The sequence below is a fragment of the Hylobates moloch genome, unplaced genomic scaffold (assembly GCF_009828535.3).
Source record: "Hylobates moloch isolate HMO894 unplaced genomic scaffold, HMol_V3 SCAFFOLD_3, whole genome shotgun sequence".
NCBI classification, from domain to species: Eukaryota; Metazoa; Chordata; class Mammalia; order Primates; family Hylobatidae; genus Hylobates; species Hylobates moloch.
The window spans coordinates 41,717,932-41,739,153 of NW_026652278.1; the positions used below are offsets into that span (position 1 = coordinate 41,717,932).

A 21,222-nucleotide genomic window follows, 5' to 3' on the forward strand; every position below is an offset into this window, starting at 1 on the left:
CAATAGGAACCCTCACTCATTGCTGGCAGAAACACAAAATGGTACAGCCACTTGGAAGACAGTTGGCAGTTTCTTACAAAAGTCAACATACTCTTACCATACAATTCAGCAGATACGCTCCTTGGTATTTACTCAAGTGAGCTGAAAACTTAATGCCCACAAAAGAACCTGCACATGAATGTTTATAACAATTTTATTCATAATTGCCAAAAACTGGAAGCAATTAAGATGTCCTTAGAAGGCAAATGAATAAACTGGTACAGACAATGGAGTATCATTCCGTGATAAAAAGAAATGGGCTACCATGACATGAAAAGACATGGAGAAACCTTACTTTCATATTGCTAAGTGAAAGAAGACAATCTGAAAAGGCAGCATACTATATGATTCCACTATGTGATATTTTGGAAAAGACAAAACTAAGGAGACAGTAAGAAAGATCAGTGGCTGCTAAGAGTTCAGGAACAGGGAAGGAAGGATGAATAGGTGGAACACCGGGGATTTTGGGGATACTAAAACTACTCTGTACGATACTGTAACGGTGGGTACATATCGTTATTGTACATTTGTAAATGTACAATATGTACAAAATGTACAGAAGAATGAACGAACCCTACTGTAAAGTATGGACTTTAATGTATCAATATTGGCTCATCAGTTTTAATAAATGTACCACACTAATGCAAGATGTTAACAATAAGGAGAACTATGTGTGGGTAGTAGGAGGGATAAAAGGGTATTACAGGAACTTTGTGTACTTTTCCTTCATTTTTTTCTGTAAATCTAAAACTGCTATTAAAAATAAAGTCCATATATACAAAAAGAACCACATGAAGAGAAAAAATTTGGTAACTTCAAAAGGTCTATATAAAATGAATTTAAGAATTCACAAACATTTAGGCAAAAACCATAAAAATAAAGCAAAAATGAAATGAAAATTAAGAACAACCCATGCCAGCTGTCATATCAGCCCATGCTTGATCAACTGAGAACTGTAAAACAGACCTGGCAGTTGTTCTCAGAGATTTGGATTAGACAAAATCAAAACGATAATGCAAAACAAAATTTACAGATGTTTATTTACAGAAGTTCAACACAGTATCATGCTGCACATTAAAGCAAGTCTACACAAAATGTTCCTAATTCACATGAGAATCCACGGTTAGTGAACACAAAAGAGGCACTTATTCACTACTTAGTCACTATTTTAAAAAAAAGATTGGCCCAAACTGTACTACCTATTAACAGCACGCTAGAAAACTGAATTTCTTATTGATAGTCTCCTAAATCTAGGTATTTTGTCTGACCTATAAGGTTATTTTAAAAATGGTAATGTGAAGCCTTTTATAAACAGAGCAAGGACTCCTGAGCTCACCACAGGCTCCATTTACACACTGATATTATCTGAATGATCTCTGTAGACATTTCGATGTGACTCCTGAAGTATACTATCCTTGAAAATAGCATACTCTTAAGACTGAAAAATCTTTAAATAAAGGCAAGAGCCTGGGAATTCCTTGGTAAGTCTTTAAGAGTTGTACTCTAGACCTTCAAATGTAGCCTTCTAACCTGGGCCATGGGTTCTGCCAGCCACTCAACTGTCAGCCATACAGACAAAGAGCATGCAAAGACTATATAACAGGTCTCTGACAGGAAGAGACTATTCAATCAATCATTCATTCAACAAACATTTACTGAGAACTTCCTATGTGTTAAGCATGATTTCAAGTGCTGAGAATACAACCTAGAACAAAATATTAAAATATTTCTGCTCTTACAGTGATTATATTCATCTACATGGTTACATACCACTAGGCCCAACATTGTCCTGATCTTTGGATATACAGCAAGGGTAAGCTAAAGATCAGGTTTATTTGATAAAATTAATTTATATAAGTTTCAAGACTGCTATAGTTATCAGTTCTTACCTGGTCCTGTGTTGATAATAACGTAAACAGAGTTTCCAATGCTGCTCTTCGAACTGATGATATAGTGTGATGCAAAAAAGGCCAGACACGTGGAACTAAAACTGTCAGTGACTGCTGAATACTAATAAAGAAGACACAAATTAATCTTACTTATTCTAAGTTGAAACTCTGTAGATACATTATCTAAATATTCTCATGGGATCTAGTGATGCTGACATCATGTGACTTTTTTGATGAATAAATTCTTAAAAGATAATAAAGTTTTCATATGAACATTCATGTAACAATGTCATTCACAACTGTTATCGTAGCACCAGAAAAGCCAGAGCAAATGCAGTGAAAAAGAAGGGTAGAAATACTAACATCAGGTTCTTCTATGGCACTAATGCTATGAGTCACCTTTATCAAGTTAGGACTTTCCAATATAATTGTTCTTAGGAAAATGGGACATGTATCCTAGCTGGTGGTCAGCCTACATGATCAGGATTGCTAATCCTTACTTCTTCCCCATGGCTAACCCCAATGGGTAGATACACATAATTTCCATCTCCCTTTGGGGCCATCTCTGTCACGTATCAAATGAGCAAGTGGTGGTATGGTAGCAACTTTGACATTTATTATCCTGGTTAGCATTACTAAGTTAGGAAAACTCAAATTTCTTCCTTCTCATAGATTAAGTTTTAAATGGGGAAGCAAACAAAGCCAAGTCTAGACTAACTTGGGCCACGGGATTCCTGTCACATTCATAAGTCATTTGTAAAAGTTATCTGGAACTAGGAAATAATTCATAAGCAGCATTTGAAATACATGGCTCCATAGAAAAAGACATGAGCAAAAAATAATATGCCACTGTATTTGGTCTTTTGTGGTTCCTCCCAGGAGGCCTATGTTTTAACTCTATTTTCATTACTTGCAGGTTTGTATGAACACTACCTTCTTGTATTTATTTTCATATTTAGCAAATTTATTTATAAAATTCTACTTTAAACACAGGTACACACAGACATAAAAAAGACACAAAATACATAAAAGCATTTTAACAAAGTTTAAGTGTCTAACTGTTCATGCTCTAAATAACATGCTACATTTCTTCTTACATAAGCTAGAAGAAAGTATCTGCCAAGTATCACAATATATGAAGCAAATTTGAAACAAAAAAGATGGAAAACTACATTATTTCACATTGAATTAATAGAATTTTCACTATATTCTTTCTTATATTATCCAGTTTTTCTGACACCATCCACTAAGGCCCATAGGCCAAATCCATTCCACCCATTTTTTTTAAGTAAAAGTTTTATGTGTACACAGGCACGTTCATTCCCTTATGTATTACCTATGTACAGCTGTTTTCACACTACAGTGACAGCTTAGTAGTTTTGACAGACAGACTGGCTCACAAAACAAAAATACTCACTATTTGGGCCTTTGCAGAAAAAGATTACCAATCCTTGATTTACAGTAATTAAAAACCCCTTCATCTTGCAGCTTAAAGAGGGCTTTCGCATAGATTAACTCATTTAGTTTGTACAGCTTTCATTAGTAATAGAAACATCAAAAATTAGGAAACCCCATAAATATACTACCACTTCAATTTTTCTCTTCTTTTGCTTTTATAGGCACTTATTTTGCTATTCCTACTTATGGGCTATTCAACTAATCTAAACTTAGCATTAAAGAACTTCCAGTAGGGTCAGTATTATTTGAAATATTTTCTACTTTTTTTATACATCTATGGGTTTCATGGGAAATACTCATAGAGCCAGAAACCACATATAAGCATAATTATATGAACATTCACTGAACGCCCTCACTAGGACAAGAACAGTAATTTTCTCATCTGTGAATTTTTTAAAGTTGCATAATAATTTTTTCTTCTCTATCTCTAAGGACACTATTCTCTATCTCTAAGGACGCTTATCTCTAACAACATTCAAGGGTCAGTCTAAAAGGTGGGGAATATGTTAGTTAGATGAGCTGAGATTCATGTATCAGGACAGGAAAATTGGTGACACTAAATTTTTGATGTATGTTTTTGGCTTCACTTGATCTCTGCCTTTAGACATTATATTACATTATTATGTATTCCCTTCCTGATAATTACTGAAATCAAGAACAAGAGTTGAAGAAATGAACATTACAAAAAAAAGTTCACAGAGGAGCAAGTTTTAGAAAATATAAAGCTGATGTTCGATGATAATTCTGTTAACTAAATGTTACTAAATAAAGCTAAAATTCTACATTCTAGGGCTAGAACTGAAAATACTATTCAATGATTATATTCCTAAGTAAAGAATTATAAGATGAACAAGATGATGAATTATATAACTGAAATATTTCAAGGGTAAAAAAAAATGATCTTTGTAAGCTGCTGCCCAAATGGCTAGAGTAAAAAAGACAAGGCCTTCTGAAAACGGTAGTCTTTGGCATCTCCAGCTTAAATAATATTATTCTTAAAGGTGCTAAAATATTGTATGTTTAGGCTGAATTATCTCAAAAGGTATGTAAAGACTTTTTACTTTATTCCACTAATTAGAAATAATTACCTGCATTGTTGGACCTGAGGATAAGTTAACAAGGATGAAAGGAGAGTCATAATACTATTTGTTGAAGCTGTTAGATCATCTAATTCCAGAAGAGCATCCCATAATGTATTTATAATGAAGGGTACCTATAAGATCAGTTTTCAAGAAAAGTTATCAGTTTTGCACAAAATACTCACAAACCCTGCCAAATTGTATCCCAGGGGTCACTACTGATTCAACAACACATGCAGTTCCAATGACCTTGGACAGTGTCAGTTTTGAGTAAAGTTAAGGAGGTGACACTATTTGCCTTTAACAATTCTCTATTCCTTCTTTTTAATGCCATTCAACTCTACTTTGATACTTCCCTTCCTGACCAGACTCATAATGGGTAGAATTCAGAAAAAAAAAGAGCCACAACTATTTTATGTAAAAAACTTTACGGTGAAAACAACAGAGCATCGAGACACAAGACATGTTCTTCTATGTAACTTTACTGCATTTAAAATGGTACCAATCATGATAAAAAAAATTTAGTTTTTAAGCTCTTAAAATACTGCTTACTGTAATTCTAACTTTGTGTTCTGATTTTGATAATAAGGTGGAAAGTCAGCCAGATCTTTAAAAAAGTCATTTCAAGAAATGAGACTAGAGGGGTGGGTGTGATGAGTCACACCTGTAATCCCAGCACTCTGGAAGGCCAAGACTGGGAAGATCTCTTGAGCTCAGGAGTTTGAGACCAGCCTGGGCAACACACGGGGGCTCCCCCATCACTACAAAAAAATAATTTTTAAAAAATCAGCCAGGCACAGTGGCATGTGTCTGTAGTCCCAGCTACTTGAGAGGCTGAGGGAGGAAGGACTGCTTGAGCCCAGGAGAGTGAGGCTACATGTCATTCACTGCACTCTGGCCTGGGTGACAGAGTGAGACCCAAGAAAAGAAAGAAAATGTTATGTGTATATATAGGTTACACAGCACTTATTAGTTAATAATTAATACTAATTAATTAGTAATTAATGAGAGAGGAGAGATGGGGAGGAGAGGAGAGACAGGGAGGGGAGGGGAGACTAGATTTAAAAAAAAAAAATCCAAAAACTAAAATCCAAACAAACAAAAATCCAATACATCTAAAAACCAGGAGTAAAATAAGGAAGAAATGGCTGCATTCTTCTCAAGGAAGTTCCCTATATATTATGTACATGAAGGGAAAGTAGACAAACGGATCCAATTCACTCTTCCAAAGTACAATATATAATCAAGATTGCGTGCATCAGAGGGCTGTTGGTCAAAAAAAAATTGAAGATGAAGGAGAAAAATGTACTCAATGTATTTTCTAATACTCCATATCCCAAATGAAAAAAAGCTCTATGGGAACAAACTGTAAAAATATTTAATTTACCTTTTGTGTCTGAAGATAGACAAGGCTTTCTACTACAGGCACTAATGATGCTGCAGCAACAGCTCTGACATCATCATCAAGATCCTGGAGTCCTTCAATTATTCTAGTTAAAACTTTAGGCAACAAAGTATTAATCACATCCTGTAAAACAGTACATGAAAATAAATTTTCTGTTCTACAGTTACTGTGCTTAAACATTTTAAAATTTAAATTTGCCACATGACAGCTAAATTCCAATATTTACAGTCATGCACTGCTTAACAATGGATACGTTCCGAGAAATACATCAGGCAATTCTGTCATTCTGTGAACATTATAGAGTGTACTTACACAAACCTAGACAGTATAGCCTATACCACTATGTGTGTGATACAGCTACAAACCTGCACAGCATGTTACTGAACTGAATACCGTAGGCAGCTACTAACAAAATGATAAATACTGGTATATTTAAATACAGAAAAGGTGCAATTAAAGTACAGTATTATAATCTTATGGGACCACCATCATATATGTGGCCCATCATTGACCAAAACATCATTATGACTGTACCTAAGAAACAATCACATAAACAAAAATGTAACATCAATAGAAGCCTAACTAATGCCATTTGAAAAAGACAAGAGCATGAAGTACTTAATCCAATGAGACATAAAACATCAAAACATGTTTTATACGTAAGACTATGAATTCTCTGTGTGAATACACACACACACAAACCCCTCTGCTAGAATCCTAGCCTCCATATCTCATTCAATGCCACTGACAACCAAAAGGAGAATGAGAGTAGAGTGAAAGAAAAGCCATACCTTCCCGCTTCTCATTATTCCAATTTAATGTCTTTTCATTTCCCCCAACAGACCAGCCCTCAGACGTTACTCCTGTGATCATATACTAGGAATCTCACTGAGAACTGGTCTTACTATGAAATAGGGATAACATTTCAAAAATCAATAAGGTGCTTTCCATTTCCATATAAGTCTACTGTTACCTACAGAGGCTAGTGTGGAACACAGAAAAAAAGGTTTTGTTTGTGGGGGGTAAGAAGGTGGCTGCCAAGGGGAGAAGAGAACTAAAAGGGGCAGGAAAAGAAGGGAGCAGAGGGAGAAAAGAGTTGGACAGAGTTCAGATCTCTCAGCAGAATCATGAATGCTTTGTTATTGGCAGTTAAAGGAAAAAAAAAAGACAATCTTAGAAAACTTCAAAAGGCCTTTGAGCTTGCCTTTTGAGACAGAAAGGGAGGTTCCAATCTGTTATACAGTGAGCATGGGAAGAGAAGAAAAGCTGGCACAAACCGTTAAGTAGCCATAATGGATAGTGAAATCCCTATATAGGCCAATGCCTAACACCCTGACAATGCTGATCCCAACTGGAAAGTATTAAGGGAAATTAAACTGGTAAGAAAAGGTCCTGGTCTCTCTCTAGCTCCTCATTCATAATCTCTCCTTTACTTCCACGTCTCTCCTTTTTCGTCAACACTCACTCTTTGCTGACCCATTATGTTCAGAGTAAAGACAACTATTTGTGGAAGTCCCTAATTCTGTCACTAGATCTACGGTGGGGAAGTAGGGAGAAGGAGAAAAGAGATGTGTTATTGGCATCTCATATTGGAAATCAGAATCAATTTTTCCACAAAAATGTTATGTGTATATATAGATTACACAGCACTTATTAGTTTAGTAAAGGACTTTAGATATATTTATATATGAAATAGGCTTTTGTGGGCCAATCTAAGAACCAAATTCCTAGCCAGAATATATCAGAGTTTTTAATAACCCACTAAGGGAACATAAATGTTCCTAAGTAGGGGACTATGTGCATATGCAGGTATTTTCATCCTAGATGATGTATAACATTACAATAAACACTGTTCTATAAGACATGCCATTTAGTTTCTAGTTCTAGTACTAACCTTAACTAGTTTTGTGACCATCAGCAAGGCATCTAATTTTTCAGAACTTATTTCCCTATATGAAAATAATAAGACTACATGCATTTTCTTCTTATAAGCTGTCATAAAGGATAAAAAAAAACACTGACAGTTTATGTAAAAAGTACATGACCATACAGATTGTCTGCTTTACACTTTGATGTCTACTCCTGTACGTATACTGCATAACTTGGCACCATGTTGTATAGCCCTCAGAGCATGTATTCAATATTTAAATGAGTTAAAACAGTAAAACCAAATCATGAAGAGCACTGAATTAACTGTAGCAATGGATTAAAAAGGAAAAATAATCTTTGACCTTAAAGAGCAAACAATGTAACTAACCATCTTTTGATTTATACTTAAAATTCTTATGAGCGCCACCTATCTCTATGACACTGTCTCAAGAAGACAAATCTTGGAAGACTGGCTTCTCTGTAACAGTAAGAATCTAAGACCATTTCGTCTAATTAGTGAAAATAAACTATAAGGGGAAAAAACTCTCCCACATAAGCTTCAAAACTTGAAATATTTACCTGACGGACTGCCAAAGCATATTTTATTCCCAGCAGACCACCATGTCTAACTTCCCATTGTTCTTGTGTAAGTAATTTTAGCAGCACATCCACAGTCTTATGAACTCCTGTTTCGTTCATGTGTTTTAAAACCACACCTAATGTTTGAGCACAAGTTTCACGAACTGGTGCCACAACCTACAGATGAAAAAGGAAGAAAACTCGTATCTGCAAAAAACATATTTTGTAGAATTTGAAATTTGATTGGGCAAAGCCTCCCTTAAATGATACTTACTTCATCAGAAACAAAGTCTCCAAATCTGTCTAATGCAAAAACACAAAGGAGTCTAATAACCAAGTCTTCCAACCATTCTTGATGCTGCTGAATCATCTGTTAAAATATAATATATATATATATACACACACACACACACACACACACACATTTTTAACATAATTTTTTTTACAACAAAGATCACACTTTGTACTGGGGACTTGGGTGACACCTTAGGTCCAAAATCAAAAATAAAATATGGGGACAGATTATTTTAGCTGTAGGAACAATAACCAAAAAGTAGAATAGTCCCAATTAATGTCTTTAATATTAAACATATCCCATATCCCCTTTGATTATTAATTCAATTCAGATATACTGTAGCACAATTCTTAAAATTCATGGATTATATTATGCTACTTGCACTCCAAGAGAAATTAAGAAACTAATTACTTAAGGTTTTTCTCATATCAAGTACACCGGTCACATATCTATTATTTATACTACTACCAGTGTCTCCAGGCAATACCAATTATGTTGCTCACTGACCTCTCAACTAGCCTCTTATTCATCTTACTCTACTTTTCAATCCATTGTATGATATTTACCTTTTCATATCTCTTCCTCTTATTTACCTCTCATTCCTACTTCACGGCACATACTCGTTACTTCCCTACATTGGAAAAAGATGCCAACTATTAATACTTGGTGATAATTGTTGCATTAATACACTTACCTCTTCTAAAGTGCTGTCACCCATTTTACCACCACTTTTCCCATGAGCTTTAAGAATTTCCCTAAGTCCAGTGCCTGCACCATGTCGAACCTGAAAAGAACCAAGAAGCAAATGTCAGAGGTTAAATGTTTAAGAAACGAAGTTTGATTTTTCTTCTATAAGAAATTGGGATACTGGAATTTTTAAGAAATTAGAATAAACTAAGTGGAACTTTACAAGAATGCATTTTTCTTCAACTATCTAAGAATTACACATATAAATTTCAGACTGCTTTTGGTTATATGGATTTTAAAAATCAAGCAAGAAAACAGCTATTCTAAAATCCTTTTGAGATATAAATCCACACTGCTTTCACTCCCTTATCCTCTACCTTCATTCAGCACTATCTACAGCAAGAGAGAGCAAAGAAAGTATCGTATAGTGTTTTTTTTGTTTTTTTTTTTTGTTTGTTTGTTTTGAGATGGAATCTCACTCTGTTGCCCAGGCTTGAGGGCAGTGGTGCAATCTTGGCTCACCTCAACCTCCGCCTCCCGGGTTCAAGCAATTCTCCTGCCTCAAGCCCCGCAAGTAGCTGGGATTACAGGCACCCGCCACCACGCCTGGCTAGTTTTTGTATTTTTAGTAGAGACAGGGCTTCTCCATGTTGGCCAGGCTGGTCTCAAACTCCTGACCTCAAGCGATCTGTCCACCTCAGCCTCCCAAAGTGCTAGGATTACAGGCGTGAGCCACCACGCCCAGCCCAAGGTGTTCTTTATAATCCCAACACATGTATTTTCAAAATACGTGCATCAAAACTAAGCTCCAGGCTGGGCATGGTGGCTCACACCTGTAATCCCAGCACTTTGGAAGGCCCAGGCAGGCAGATCACTTGAGCTCAGGAGCTCAAGCAAGACCAGCCTGGCCAACATGATGAAACTCCATCTCTAATAAAAATATTTTAAAAAGTAGCCAGGTGTGGTGGCATGCACCTGTAGTCCCAGCTTCTCAGGAGGCTAAGCCAGGAGAATCGCCTGAACCTGGGTGGTGGAGGTTACAGAGAATCAAGATCGTGCCACTGCACTCCAGCCTGGGAGACAGAGTGAGACTCCATCTCAAAAAAACCAAAAAGCAAAAAACCGAAGCTCCAAAGCTACCAATGATAAGTGAGTGCCAAAAGAAGACAATACAAATAAAATGTCTTATGATTAATGCATCACTATACCCCTTGGGATAAATCACCTTTCTTTGAGAAGGTGAGGCTACTTTCTGCAGTGTCATCTGGAAAGGAAAAGAACAAGCTATTGACACTGTACTCACTTCTTAATACCTCATGAGTTATGACGTGAGTAACTTTAAATAGAATTACACCAAGGGAAGGCAACTAAAAGGTATTCTAAATAAATGTTTTTTAAATTACACAGAGGCCAACAGAAGGGACAAACAATGGTTTGAAACTACCAATCCTCAACTTCAAGCAGAGGAACTTCACTCTTCTCTTCTACACATTGGGAACTGTTCAAGACGTTCTCTAAAGATTTCTGAGGCTAAAAAGCTGGCTTGGAAACTACTGCTCTTGATCAATCAAAATTGTCCACTTCCAAAGGAAAGGAAGTATTTTTTTACTGCCTGGGAGAGATATGCAAGCCTTTGGATTATAATTGAAAGAACGAAAAGAAATAATTCACTAAAGAATATGATTGAAGGATATGAAAGGTGAAAATCAATCTATAGTTTTCTATTTAGGTCAATGATATGACGTGCCCTGAGTCCTGAGACAAACAGAGAAGAATAGGGACTCTGACAAAGTATATTGCTCTTGACATTGTTCCCTTCACTAGCACAGAAAATAGAGCTGAGAGAAACTGTAATGAAGAAATCTTACCTCCCAGGAGGGATTAAAAAGGTCATTGCAAAGTTCTTCACAAAAGCTTTCCAAAGGCCATTCATTTGTCTGAATAAGAAAAACAGAATTACTACTAGTTCAAAAGGTCTATTTTATGCTAACAATTTAAGTAACTCAGTAAATTTTATTTGTAAGTCTAGTAGTAGCAATCAGGCTTTTAAAAATTTAATTTTTTTAACTAAGATATATTTTTACTAATAAAATTTCTCTCAATAGACAGATTATTCAATACTTTCAACTGATATATTAGTTTGAAAAAGATTTATAAGCAATTTTTTTTTTTTTTTTTTTTGAGACAGAGTCTTGCCCTGTAGGCCAGGCTAGAGTGCAATGGCGCAATTTCGAGTCACTGCAACCTCTGCCTCCCGGGTTCAAGCGATTCTCCTGCCTCAGCCTCCCAAGTAGCTGGGATTACAGGCGCGTGCCACCACGTCTGGCTAATTTTTTATATCTTTAGTAGAGACAGGCTTTCACCATGTTGGCCAGGCTGGTCTCGAGCTCCTGACCTCATGATACGCCCACCTCAACCTCCCAAAGTACTGGGATTACAGGCATGAGCCACCGCTGCTGGCCCAAAGATTATAAGCAATTTTAATGGATACTTTAGAGTCTTTCAAGAGTACCTCTTCAATTAAGGAAGAGCTGTCTGGAATATTATCAATCAAGACTTTGGAATCATTTGCAGACTGATTAATAACAACATTTGCTATTTTCCGTCTCTTTTCTTCTGGCTCCCCATCAGTGCTATCATTGCTAAAAAATAAAAGTCACCATTTAGAAAATGAATAAAGCATAATGTGAACCACAATGAATGAAATGAATAAAAGATAATGTGAATCACGACAAATTTAAGACAATCCATCATTTAAACAAATGTTTTACACCATATTCTGCTTATATGATTTACTTAAAATCCCATGTATCAAACGACTAACTGCTTAAAATTTGAGCAAAATATATCCTAACTACACTATAGGTTGGTGAATTCTTTTTTTTCAAATTGGATCTTGAATTTAATAGGCCACTTTTCCCTCCTCTCTACAACCAGCTCATCATCTTTTTTATAATCTGCATATAACCTGCATCTGGTCCATCCTAACACTAATGTTTTTAGGCTTTTATATACTAGAGAAAACTAATACACTGAGCAATACGGTATAATCTTACCAGTTCTTGAAAAATATGGAGAGAACTGGTAAGATTAAACAATTGACCAATCAAGAAAGGATATAGAAAATTTGAGGAAATGTTCTATTATGACTTAAAGACCAAAAATTTTGAGGCTAGCCTAATATTGGAAAAGAGAGGACAAGTCAAACTACTTTTATTCAGTATTTGGAAAAGAAAAACTTAGCACATTTTAAAGTATATACAGCATTATTTTCTATAAATACTTCTCCCCTCTCTCCATCTTAATAGTGAAATTTATTTGGCCAACCATTTTTTCTATAAGGTGATAAAAGAAATCTGAGCCTCCCTCTCCTCATTTCCTATTACTCTTCCCTTAATTATCTCCACATCTAGCCACATTAGTAGGTCACCTTAAGTCTCTGAACTTGTTAGACATGTTTCCACTTGCAGGCATTTGTCCTTGTAATTCCCTCTATTTGGAAAGCATAACATTTTCTTAAATGTTTCTTAAACTATTTGAAACTTTTCCTAGATATTCACAGGACTAGCACTCTCATTTCTTTCAGATTGTTACTCAAAAGTCACCTCTATGAAGCCCTCCTAGACCATCCTATCTAAAATTTCAAACTCTATACCCCAAAAATATTTCACATGTTCCTTCCCTGTTTTATCTTCTTTTCCTTAACTCTTAACATTAACATTATCTGTATTTTATATGTATACACACATATACACACACACTATATTTTACTTATTTATTTCCCATCTTTCTTTCCCTCCAGACTATAACCTCCAAAGGCAGGAATTCTTCTCTATTTTATTCACACATGTCCTCAGGGCCTAGAACAATACCTGGCAAATAGAAGGTATTTAATAAATGTTTGTGAAATGAATGACTCGTGAACTCTGAAAAATAAAGTCTAATATTTCCAACATTCAAATCTTTGGCTAAAAGTGCTTGTATGAATAAAAACCAGTAGAAAAACTTATTAGGTTACTATATGATCTTAATGAGCTGTTAACTTTTTAAAAATCTGTCATTAACAAGCTGAATAAAAAGTTTGCAGTTAAAGATTTAACCTCAGGTATAAATTTCTACCAAGTATATATGTTTATTATTTACCCCCTTTGTGCCTAGCTTTTAAACACTAAACACTTTTTAGCTTTATGTGAATACATATAACAAAAAGTTCTATCATTTGCAAATCCTATTTTTCGAGGCTTTTTGTTAATTCAGCATTTATACAATCATTTCCTGAGCACCACTAAAGATTCTTATTTAACAGATCTGAGTGGGACCCAAGAATATACATTTTTGGCCAGGTGTGATGGCTCAAGCCCATAATCCCAACACTTTGGGAGGCCGAGGAAGGAGGACCACTTGAGCCAAGGAGTTAGAGACCAGCCTAGGCAACATAGGGAGACCCTATGTCTACAAAAAATTTAAAAATTAGCCACGCATGGTGGTTCACACCTGTAGTCCCAGCTACTTGGGAGGCTGAGGCAGGAGGATTGCTTGACCCTGGGAGTTTGAGGCTGTAGTGAGCTACGATCGTGCCACTGCACTCCAGCCTGGGAGACAGAGATTGCATCACAAAAAAAAAAAAAAAAAACTAGCATTTTTTTTTTTTACAAGGTCCTCAAAGAGCACCTGAAGGAAATAGTTTTGAACCACCCTTTGAGAAATGCTGCTCCAAGCCATGCATAGATGATCACTTTCGGTAGCTCATGAAGAAACAAGAGGACAGTGACTTTACCCACAGAGTTCTTTTCTTCAACAGGACTACATAAACTAGCCTAGATTATCACTGGCTATTTAGCATAGCCCCAGCTTAAGGAACAGGTGAGGTAACATCGTGACAATACCTCCTACTTTACTAGGGGAGTATTCTTAACTTGTGGTCCTTAGACACCTCTCTGATTTCATTCTTTATCATTCTCCTGTGCACTCATCCCAGTAGAGAAGGACATACTGCCCTTCTATTTGTTTCTTGATTATTCCATGTTTAAGGCATTTAAACTTGTTTCTTCTGTCTGGAATGCTCTCCCCTTTGGAGATCCTCAGCCCTCACTCAAAACTGATAATTAGTAGGAAAAAAGTCTGTACATGTGGATTTTTCTGGGGAAGTGGTCTCAGTTCCTAGTAACAATAAATACTCTCTGACAATTGAGTAAGAGAATCCAAACGGTACTCCCCAGCTAAATATGTCAGCAGAATGTTTCTATAAATCAAGCAGACACAGATTAAAGCCGCACAGCCCTCGTTTCAAGTGAATAAGCAAAAAAAGATTACTACCTCTTCTCATTAGTTTCCACTGCATCCCTGGATCTCTGTTTTGCAAATAACTTGGCCATCCTTTTGGCTTTGTTCTTTTGTCTATTGCTCATTCCTGCTCGAAACTCTGAGTCAATCAATTCAGCTGCCTGAAGAGTCTAAAAGAATAAAAGAATGCTGAGTTGGAACTTTTGAAATTAAAATAAGTACCTATAGTCTCAGCCTCAGAAGAAGACCAAGTCTATAAATTTCAGTATATATACATCGATCACATTCTTTTTTGACAGGCTCACACTCTTTTGTTCTATGACTGTACCACAATTTCAGTCTTTTCCTCCTTCTTCTCTATTATTCCAACTCCCTACAGATACACATATGCTTCTTAACATTTTTTATGCTACATTATGAGGCACAAATGTTATGATCCTAACCCACAGAAAAGGCCTTGAAGAGGTAAGACTTCAAAATAAAAATAATATCACCAAAAAGTTATGAGAATAAATGTCAATAAAAGAAACTGATCATCACCATCTGCTGAAAAAAATAAATAAATTATAGCCTTAAGTGATTGGTCCAGCATACTATAGTCCAACTTAGCTCATATGCCCCTTTCCTCTTAACTACTTACTGTCTACTCTTTTTGCTCTTTTCCATTCACAGAAGACACTATAAAGTCTCTGTGTTAGATTTTTAAGCTCAAGCCTAAAAATCCCTTCTGTGCCTAACCATAAGATTCAACTGAAATTTATACTTCTGCAACCAGTTAAGGTCACTGGTGTGGATGTTCTGCTGTAGTCTTGATCAAGAACCATGGGCACATATACAAGCAATGCAGCTGTAATGACCTATGGCAATGATGAACCTTAAGCAACTTCCCCCAAAGGTCCATGATATATAAACCTGGATTTTGCAAAACCCAAATTAGTGTTGCCTATCCCGCACCCAATTAATCTGATGTGTATAGCCCACTAATACACCTGCCCATTCATTTTCTTACACCATGTTCAATTACCCATACTGTGATCACATTATTGCATTTTTGTTCTCCTTTATTTTATTCTATTTTCCTCTTTATCTTCTAGTTACATCTTACACTTTCCTTTCTACCCCATTTCCTTCTGTTCCTTTCAGGGTGTTGCTGTATTTCGGCCACTTCATACTCTTTTTTCTCTCCTAGTATCTGCCTTTTTCCCCCTTGTCTGCAGAAGTTGTTCATCATCACTAACACCCTCAACCCTAAAAAATACACTTTACAAATTCTAATGGTTTAAAGTGCCATTCGTATAAAGGCAAATAGAACCATTCTCCACTGAAGCAAAGGAAATGACCAAGGGAATGACAAGACAGGAGATTCGTAACTGCAAAGCAGGAATTTTTAATGCAGCCCGTGGACCCCTAAAAGAATACTGGGGGTCAGGTAAAAGAGTACTGAACCGCTTGAGATGTAATATCTCATTATATGTGCATTTTTCTAAAGAGAGAGCCACAGCTTTTACTAGAGCTTCAAAAGAGTCTGTGGCATAAAAAAAATTAAGAAGCACAAATGTATCCACTGGGAACTGGGATAGAGGAAGAGGAAGAAAAGAGTGAAATTATGGTACAGCCACAAAACAAAACAGCATGAAACTGTCCAAAAAGAATGTGGTCAATCTGAATATACTGATACATTAAGCTGTATGAAGTGAGAAAAGGCAAACATGGCCTAAAAGGAATACACACACACACACACACACATACATATATACACACACACACAAACACACACATGCACTTGTACATAGAAGTTTCAGAAATGATGCACAAGTAACTTGAAAATGGTTGTCTATGGGGCATGGAAATGTCTGTGTCCTGTTGGCAAAAAAAACTTCCTTTTACTTCATATTATATACCCTTTTTTGGTTGTTTGCAAGTCTTATTTCTCAGTTAAAAAAAAGAATAAATCATAACACTAAACACTTCTACTATCATATCTGACTATAATAGCCCTTACTATCTCTCACTCTCTCAAAAAATGACTTTTCCCTACGTCAAAGAACATATCAAAAAGAGCAAATGAAGCAATTAGAATCTTTCAATACCAGTAGTTCTAAAAGGTCTACTACAACTTAACAGTCCAGTGTCTGGGAGGAGGTTCTCTATAGAATCTGTCATCAGAAATCTAGTTAAAAAAGACGCTAAATTATGGTGGCACTAAGCAGCAATGAACACAGCTAAGTATAACATTTTCTTAAACTATAATTGCATAAGCAAAATGAAGCAAACCCTTTGTATTATTACTTGCAATCAAATAACCAAACGTTTTACCTACAGGTTGTTTGTTAACAAAGGATGCTGAAGTTGGGGTATAATCCAAATCCTCATCATTGAAAAGTTCTTCAGTACTCATTCCAATTGCTTCTCCCATATTAAGGCCAAGTTTCTTCTGTAATAATTTTCGTTGGCGTGCTATCCTCTCTTTGGGATCCACTTCACCTTTCAACAGAAAAGAAATACGTTTTCTCCAAATCAGTTAAGAAGTTTTCTAACATGTGCACATCGAACTCTACCAAAATAAAAAAATACACTATTAAAGCATCCCTTCTGCCCATAAAACCAACCATATTCATTCATGATCATCTCTGAACATCTCATAAACTCTGCTACCTAATCACATTGGAAAATAGTGTTCTAGTTAACAAAACATTCTGGGAGTTTTCACTGAGATTCCCGCGTTCCCCAACTGTTGATTAGTAAATATATATAAAATAATAAGATTCATTCCTGGGCCAGGTGCAGTGGCTCACACCTGTAATCCCAGCACTTTGGGTGGCCAAGGTGGGAGGATCACTTGAGCCCAGGAGTTTGAGACCAGTCTGGATAACGTAGGGAGACCCCATCTCTATAAAAAATAATTAGCAGGGCATGATGGTGCACACCTATAGTCCCAGCTACTCCAGGGGCTGAAGCAAGAGGCTTGCTTCAGCCCAGAAGGTCAAAGCTGCAGTGAGCTGTGATCAAAACACTGCAGTCCAGCCTGGGAAACAGAGTGAGACCCTGTCTCAAAAAAAAAAAAAAAAAAAATTCATCTCTATGGAAACAAATCAATTTTATTTTATAGCTACACCGGTACCTCCTATGAAAGCTGTCACTGGGCTAAAAAAAATCTAGATTTTTGTTCAACAGTAAAAGGGCTCAACAAACAAATGCTTATTCCAAGTGTAGCTTTTATGTATTCTGAGCTGATACAGCCCTAATATCCCAAATAACAAAGAGAATAAAAGTAGACAGGTTTTTAAATGTCTCAAGTAAAACCCTCAATCCTTCGGTGCAAAACAGACAAAACAGAACATACCAAAGGGTATTTAAAAATAAAAATTTGCCCTTAAAACAGCTAAGCTGTAAAAGACAGTTATACCGTATTGAAAAAAAATTGATATTTTAAAAACAATAACGATCTGCTTCTAATAATGGCTGAGTTAGTTCCTATTGGACTAACCCTCTGCATCTAACAAACTCTGGCCAAAACAGAAAAAACAAACTACCTAAAGGCACCAGAAAAAAAAAAAAAAAAAAAGGCATTTACTTTGGAGAATTGTCAGTACTTTAAAAGATGGGAATAGCACTAAAAGCTAAAAGCTACAAAAAAAAAAAAAGTTTCCCCTTTTTGTAGCTTTTAGCCTGAAGATAGAGCCAGTCCATGAAATACGCGGCAGCTAAAATTTGAATTAAAAACCTAGTCTTTTTTTTTCCCCTACAAAGGACAAGGTCTCTCACTCTGATACCCACGCTGAAGTGCAGTAGGTATAATCATAGCTCACTGCAGCCTCAAACTCCTGGACTTACGGAGTCCTCCTGCCTCAGCCTTCTGAGTAGCTAGGACTATATGCATGTGTCACCATTCCTGGCTAATTTTTTCTAATTTTTAATTTAAGAGATGGGGTTTACTATGTTTGCCCAGGCTGGTTTTGAACTCCTGGCCTCAAGCAGTTCTCCTGCCTTGGCCTACCAAAGCGCTGGGATTACAAGCGTGAGCCATTGCACCTGGCCAAAACCCACAGTCTTTCTGGCTTGACTTGAAGAATGAGAAGAGAGTTAGGGGCCATTACAATCCCAGGAAGTTAGAAAGGGAAAACCCCTAAAAAGAGAGAGTCAGAGAGAAGAGGGCCAAAATTCTCTGTAAACTCAGCCCAAATGTCTGGTTGACCTCTGAACTATGCATGCCCAGAGCAGACTCCAAACAATGCAGCTAAAGCTAAAATCTAAAAAGCTAAAATCTAAAAAGCTAAAATTGAGATTTAAGCTATTGCCCAGAGCAAAGAAGAACGAGTTTGAAATTTTGAGTTCCACCAAAGTAAATGTCTGCTAAAGCAAGCAAGCAAAAACAAGCAAAACAATCTTTGGAAGAATATAACAGAATCTGGTCTACACCGCATAACGTTCGTAATGTGCAGGATAACTGACAAAATTAAAAGCAAAGCAAAGAAAATGTAACCCATTTTCAAAAGAAAGACAATTAATGGAGACCAACTCTGAGATGTCTCAGATGTTAGAATTAAAAGGTTTTAGGGTTTCTGTTTGTTTTTTGAGACAAGCTCTTGCTCTGCTGCTCAGGCTGGAGTGCAGTAGCATGATGATAGCTCACTGGAGTCTTGTCCTCCTAGACTCAAGCAATTCTCCCACCTCAGCCTCCTGAGTAGCTGGGACCACAGGCATGCACCACTACACTCAGCTAATTTTTTACTTTTTGTGGAGGTGGGGTCTCTCTAGATTGCCCAGGCTGGTCTCAAACTCCTGGGCTCAAGACATCCTCCCACTTCGGCCTCCCAAAGTGCTGGGATTACAGGCCTGAGTTACTGCACCCAGCCAGAATGCAAGATTCATAAGCAACTAATATAACAACGCTCAATGTAAAAGAAGATACTGTCACAATGAATGAAAGATAGGATACCTTGGTAGAGAATCAGAAACTATAAAAAAGAACCAGGCTGGGTACAGTGGCTCACATCTGTAATCCCAACAGTCTGGGAGGCCAAGGCAGGAGGATCGCTTCAGCCCACGAGTTCAAGACCAGCCTGGGCAACATGGCAAAATCCCATCTGTACAAAAAATTTTAAAAATATATAGAATTGTACACTTTAAAAGGGTGAATTAAATAATGTGCAAAATATGCTGATATAACCTTTTTTTTTTTAATAAAAAAGAAGTTCTGGGGCAGGCATAGTGGCTCACACCTGTAATCCCAGCACTTTGGGAGGCCGAGGTGGGAGAATCACTTGAGGCCAGGAATTTGGGACCAGCCTGGGTAACACAGCAAGACCCCCATCTCTACAGAAAAAAAAATAAAAAATTAGCCAGGCGTGGTGGCATGTGCCTGTGGTCCTAGCAAGATGGGAGGACTGCTTGAGCCCAGGAGTTCAAGGGTACAGTGAGCTACGATCATATCACTGAACTCTAGCCTGGGCAACGGAGTGAGATCCTCTTATCTAAATAAATAAATAGTTCTAAAACTGAAAAATACGGTATCTGAAAAAAAAAAACTTTAAACCACTGGATAAACTTAACAGCTTAATGGAAGATAATAGGACAAAATGCAAGTGAACTTAAAGATAAAGCAATACTGTTCTCACTCATAGGTGGGAATTGAACAATGAGAACACTTAGACACAGGGTGAGGAACATCACACACCGTGGCCTGTCATGTGGTGGGGGGATGGGGGAGGGATAGCATTAGGAGAAATACTTAATGTAAATAACGAGTTAATGGGTGCAGCAAACCAACACGGCACATGTATACATATGTGACAAACCTGCACATTGTGCACATGTACCCTAGAACTTAAAGTATAATTTAAAAAAAGATAAAGCAATACAAAGTACCCAATCTAAAGAACAAAGAGAAAAAAAGATATAAAGAAACAAAAGCCCAAATATGAAATTAAGAAAACAATTCTATTTACGATAGCAACTTGTACTCTATAAAGTGTAAAATGAAAAAAATTAGAAAATAAATGAAAATGTTCATGCATCATAAGAGTAAATATTGTTAAAACACTAATATTTCCCAAATGTATACACAGATTCAACACAATTGCTACCAAAATCCCAGCTGGCTTTTTTTTTTTTTTTGTAAACATTGACAGACTGGTCCTAAAATTCATATGGAAATGCAAGAGACTCAGAATAACCAAAACAATCTTGAAAAACAGGAACAAAGTTGGAGGCTCATGCATCTTGATTTCAGAACTTACTACAATGTAACAATAATTAAGACAATGTGGTACTTGCTTAAGAACAGACATCAATGGAATAGAATTAAGAGTCCTGAAATAAACCTATGTGTCGGTCAACTGATTTTTGACAAGGGTTCCAGAGCAATATAAACCTATGTGTCGGTCAACTGATGTTTGACAAGGGTTCCAGAGCAATTCAATGGGAAAGAGAACAGTATTTTCTACAAACAGTGTTGAGACAACAGGATAGCCACATGCAAAAGAATGAAGTTGGACTCTTAACCTCAAAACATATACAAAAAAAAACTCAAAATCGATAAAAGAACTAAAAACGAAAGCTATAAAACTCTCAGAAGAAAACAGAGGTAAATGAGCTTGAATTTGGCAAGTTTCTTACATATAATACCAAAAACTTGAG

The 21,222-nt window shown here is 36.5% G+C and overlaps 1 protein-coding gene across 3 annotated transcripts in view; it reads right to left on the reverse strand.

Moving 5' to 3' along the window:
- BTAF1 (B-TFIID TATA-box binding protein associated factor 1) overlaps positions 1-21,222 on the reverse strand; it is a 107,647-nt gene that overhangs the window by 61,752 nt on the left and 24,673 nt on the right. For 2 of the 3 annotated variants that reach the window (XM_032136857.2, XM_032136841.2), the window contains exons 5-14: positions 16,904-17,067; positions 14,617-14,753; positions 11,813-11,942; positions 11,169-11,237; positions 9,308-9,397; positions 8,593-8,688; positions 8,319-8,495; positions 5,853-5,993; positions 4,475-4,599; positions 1,929-2,049 (exon numbers count right to left, since the gene is read on the reverse strand). In XM_032136857.2, the coding sequence (XP_031992748.1) occupies positions 1,929-2,049; positions 4,475-4,599; positions 5,853-5,993; positions 8,319-8,495; positions 8,593-8,688; positions 9,308-9,397; positions 11,169-11,237; positions 11,813-11,942; positions 14,617-14,753; positions 16,904-17,067 (1,250 nt within the window). Of the gene's footprint in view, positions 1-1,928; positions 2,050-4,474; positions 4,600-5,852; positions 5,994-8,318; positions 8,496-8,592; positions 8,689-9,179; positions 9,398-11,168; positions 11,238-11,812; positions 11,943-14,616; positions 14,754-16,903; positions 17,068-21,222 lie in introns of those variants that run through there. The other variant, XM_032136873.2, reaches the window with a different exon arrangement.